Consider the following 3,472-nt stretch of genomic DNA (forward strand, 5'->3'; position numbering starts at 1 on the left):
CACCTATTGGTATGATCATATGGTAATTTCTTCTTTTGCCTGTTGATGTGATGGGTTACATGAACTGATTATCAAATGTTGAACCAGGACTGCATACCTGGAATAAACCCCACTCAGTCATGGTGTGAAAATGTATACTGTTGGATTCAATTTGATAATGACTTGTTGAGGATTTCTGCATCTATGTTCCAAGACATAGACTTCTGTCTGCAGTTTCCTTTTCTTGTAATGTCCACCTCGTTTTGCTACTACAGCAATCCTGGCTTCACAGAATGGGTTAAGAAGTAGTTCTGCTTTTACTTTTTGGAAGAGATTGTAGAGAAATGGTATCACTTCTTCCTGAAGTGTTTGGTAGAATTCACTAATGAACACTGATTTGGACACTGACACTGATTTGGAAGATCAAGTATTAACTCAATTTCTTTAACAGCTTAGATCTTTCTGTGAGTTTTGGCAGATTGTGTCCTTCAAGGAACTGGTCTATTTAATTCCATCTAGGTTATGAAATTTGTGGACGGAGAGCAGTCCATAGTATTATTATCCTTTTAATGTCCATGGAATCAGTTGTTATGGCTTTCCCTCATTCTCTTGTCAGCACCTTGTATCTTCTCTTTTTCTTAGTTAATTTAGCAAAGATGTTTATCAGTTTCATTGACTTTTTCAAATAACTAACTTTTGGTTCTACTGATTTCTGCTCAAAGAAAGTTTATGCTGGATTTAATCAGCTCCTTTTCCTAGTTTCCTAAGATGTAAGCTTAGACTCTTTGTGCAAGTTAAGATCATTTGTTTCTGTAACCAGGTTTGTGTAATCTCACTGTGGTGTAATTTATTATACCACCTTTATACCCTGTCAGTCAATAAATGCCCCACTCCAGCCCCACCCGCTCCAGTCTCAACCCACCTTCTCACAGAGCCAAAAATCTCCAAGGGCTCAGATCTGTCTCTGGCTACACTGGCCTCTGCCTTAGAGGGCAGCTACTTGCAGAGGGTTTGCATAAAATTTGGGCTGAGGACTAGAGGACTCACATATGTACACTCAAGGCACCTCCTGGTTTGGCATGAACCAAGAGTGAATGGGGAAAATGAGACTAGGAACTAGATATCCCTCTACACTGAATACATTCTATTTGCCACTTCGCTATTTTGAGTTATACATTCTAAAGTGTTGCAAATGAGCTCTGTGGGCCTCCTTTTACAAATTGCTCAGCCCTTACACACATGGGCAATGTGCCTGATATGGTAACAACTGCCAAATTAGGAGTGGCTGTTCTGTGTTCACAACTAGAATTAAGTTTCATGATGCATATGAAGCACATATAGTTTATATAAGGTACCGTATGTGGATATGCAAATCCTGCACACTTGAGGGATGCTTCACATAAGGATTTAAGGCTGTGGCCCTAATTACTCAGTTTATTTCTGCTTTTAAAAAGCTTCATAGTCACATGATTGCCATAATGAGGGCTGCAGTACGATTAACACGAGTGAACTTCTCGTGATTAAATCATGATTCCCTTGTAATTCTAATGCAACAGAAACTCCAGATTCCTTTTCGATTTTGTAAGCTGTGTTGATGGTTACTCAAACTATTAAGTGATAAAATTTCACAGAACTACACATACACACAAACTGCATGTAAAAACTGAAGTGAGAATAAGGACTGTATGTGACTTAGTACTGTGGTACCATCAACTCCCTCTGCTTGACAATATACAATGGTTGTGGAAATCAGCCACAGAGGAAGCTTGCTGGAGGGCATGTGAGAATTCTATGTATGACTGCAACTTCTCGTGATTTTTTTTCATTTTATTTAACTAATTTATTTATTTATTTATTTATTTATTTATTTTTGTTTTTTAAAGCTTTACATGGCACAATATACTTCTATAAATTACAATTTTTTATGTTTCCCAAAGATAAATATGGCATCAAAACCCAAAACTCAACTTCTAATGTGTTACTTCTAAAAATAATCTTCAAGCTATATACCCCAAAATTGAAAGGTTTCTCTTTAATATAAATTCTGACATAACCTAGTTTGTATTTTTGCTAAAAAAGCAAACAAACAAAGATACTTTTACAAAATAAAAAAATCTGTCACACTTTATACCAGTATTTGCTTGGTAACATTCAATGGAATGTTACTTAACAAGACTGTCCTGCATTTGTTGCAGTCTACTTTGGAGTAAAATAAGGCCAGTTTGTGTGGAAGAAGGTTCCAGAACATTCAGGATGTCAACAGAGCTTCTGCCAGTGTGAATTCTTGTGTAATGGCTGCTGAAGTACAGCTCGACACTCCTAACATCCATTTCAATTGTAAGATTTTTCTCCTGTGTGTATTCTCTGATGTACAATGAGGTTTGACTTCTGAGAGAAGGTTTTTCCACATGTGTTACATTCATAAGGCTTCTCCAACATGTGTGATCTCTGATGTTTTGCAAGGTCTGACTTACGGTAAAAAATTTTCACACATTCATTACACTGACAAGATCTCTCTCCTGGATGAGCCATGTGAGGTACTGTGAGGGATGATTTGTAACTGAAGGATTTCCCACATTCATTACATTCATAGGGTTTCTCCCCTGTGTGTTTTCTGTGATGTAAAATAAGTCCTGACTTCACACAGAATGATTCCCCACATTCATTACATGTATAGGGCTTTTCTTCTGTATGAGTTCTCTGGTGGACAATTAAGGTGGACTTATGATAGAAAGCCTTTCCACATTCATTAAACTCATAAGGTTTCTCACCTATCTGAATTCTCTGGTGCTGTGTGAGCTGAGACTTCTGACAGAAGGTTTTCCCACATTTGTTACATTCATATGGCTTCTCCCCTGTGTGTGTTCTATTATGTTTAGTTAGGTATGATTTATTATAGAAGATTTTCCCACATTCATGACATTCAAAGTGTTTCTCCCCTGTATGTGTCCTATAATGTTGAGAGAGGGTAGACTTATGGCTGAAGAATTTCCCACATTCAGGACATGCAAAAGGCTTCTCCCCTGTGTGAGTTCTCTGATGTACTGTGAGGTCAGACTTCAAGCAGAAGGTTTTCCCACATTCAAAACAGTCATAAGGTTTCAACCCTGTATGAATTATCTGATGCCGGTGAGAACTGACTTGTAGTAGAATGTTTTCCCACATGCATTACATTCATAGGGTTTATCCCCTATGTGAGTTCTTGGATGTTGTCTAAGGTGTGACTTCTGACAGAAAGATTACCCACAGTCAGGACATTCAAAGGGTTTTTCACCTGTATGAGTTCTCTGATGTACTGTAAGGTGTGAATCCATACAGAAGGAATTCCCACATTCATAGCATTCATAGGCTTTCAGTCCTGTGTGTGTTCTCTGGTGTTTAGTGAGGTCTGACTTCTGATAAAAACTTTTCCTACATGCATTATACTGATAGGGCTTCTCACCTGTATGTGTTCTCTGGTGTAATGTGAGGGCTGACTTGTGGCTGAAGGCTT

At 38.0% G+C, this 3,472-nt stretch overlaps 1 protein-coding gene across 1 annotated transcript; it reads right to left on the minus strand.

Moving 5' to 3' along the window:
- Nucleotides 1-2,141: 2,141 nt before the first annotated feature.
- On the minus strand, nt 2,142-3,467 carry LOC132009061 (zinc finger protein 33B-like; the record flags this gene model as incomplete). The annotated part of the gene is given in 3 exon segments (XM_059387472.1): nt 2,142-2,324; nt 2,326-3,110; nt 3,113-3,467. Coding segments are annotated over 3 exon segments (1,323 nt in total), but the record flags the coding sequence as incomplete, so codon positions are not given.
- Between the last annotated feature and the right edge of the window lie 5 nt (nt 3,468-3,472).

This window comes from Mustela nigripes, unplaced genomic scaffold, assembly GCF_022355385.1.
Source record: "Mustela nigripes isolate SB6536 unplaced genomic scaffold, MUSNIG.SB6536 HiC_scaffold_3934, whole genome shotgun sequence".
NCBI classification, from domain to species: Eukaryota; Metazoa; Chordata; class Mammalia; order Carnivora; family Mustelidae; genus Mustela; species Mustela nigripes.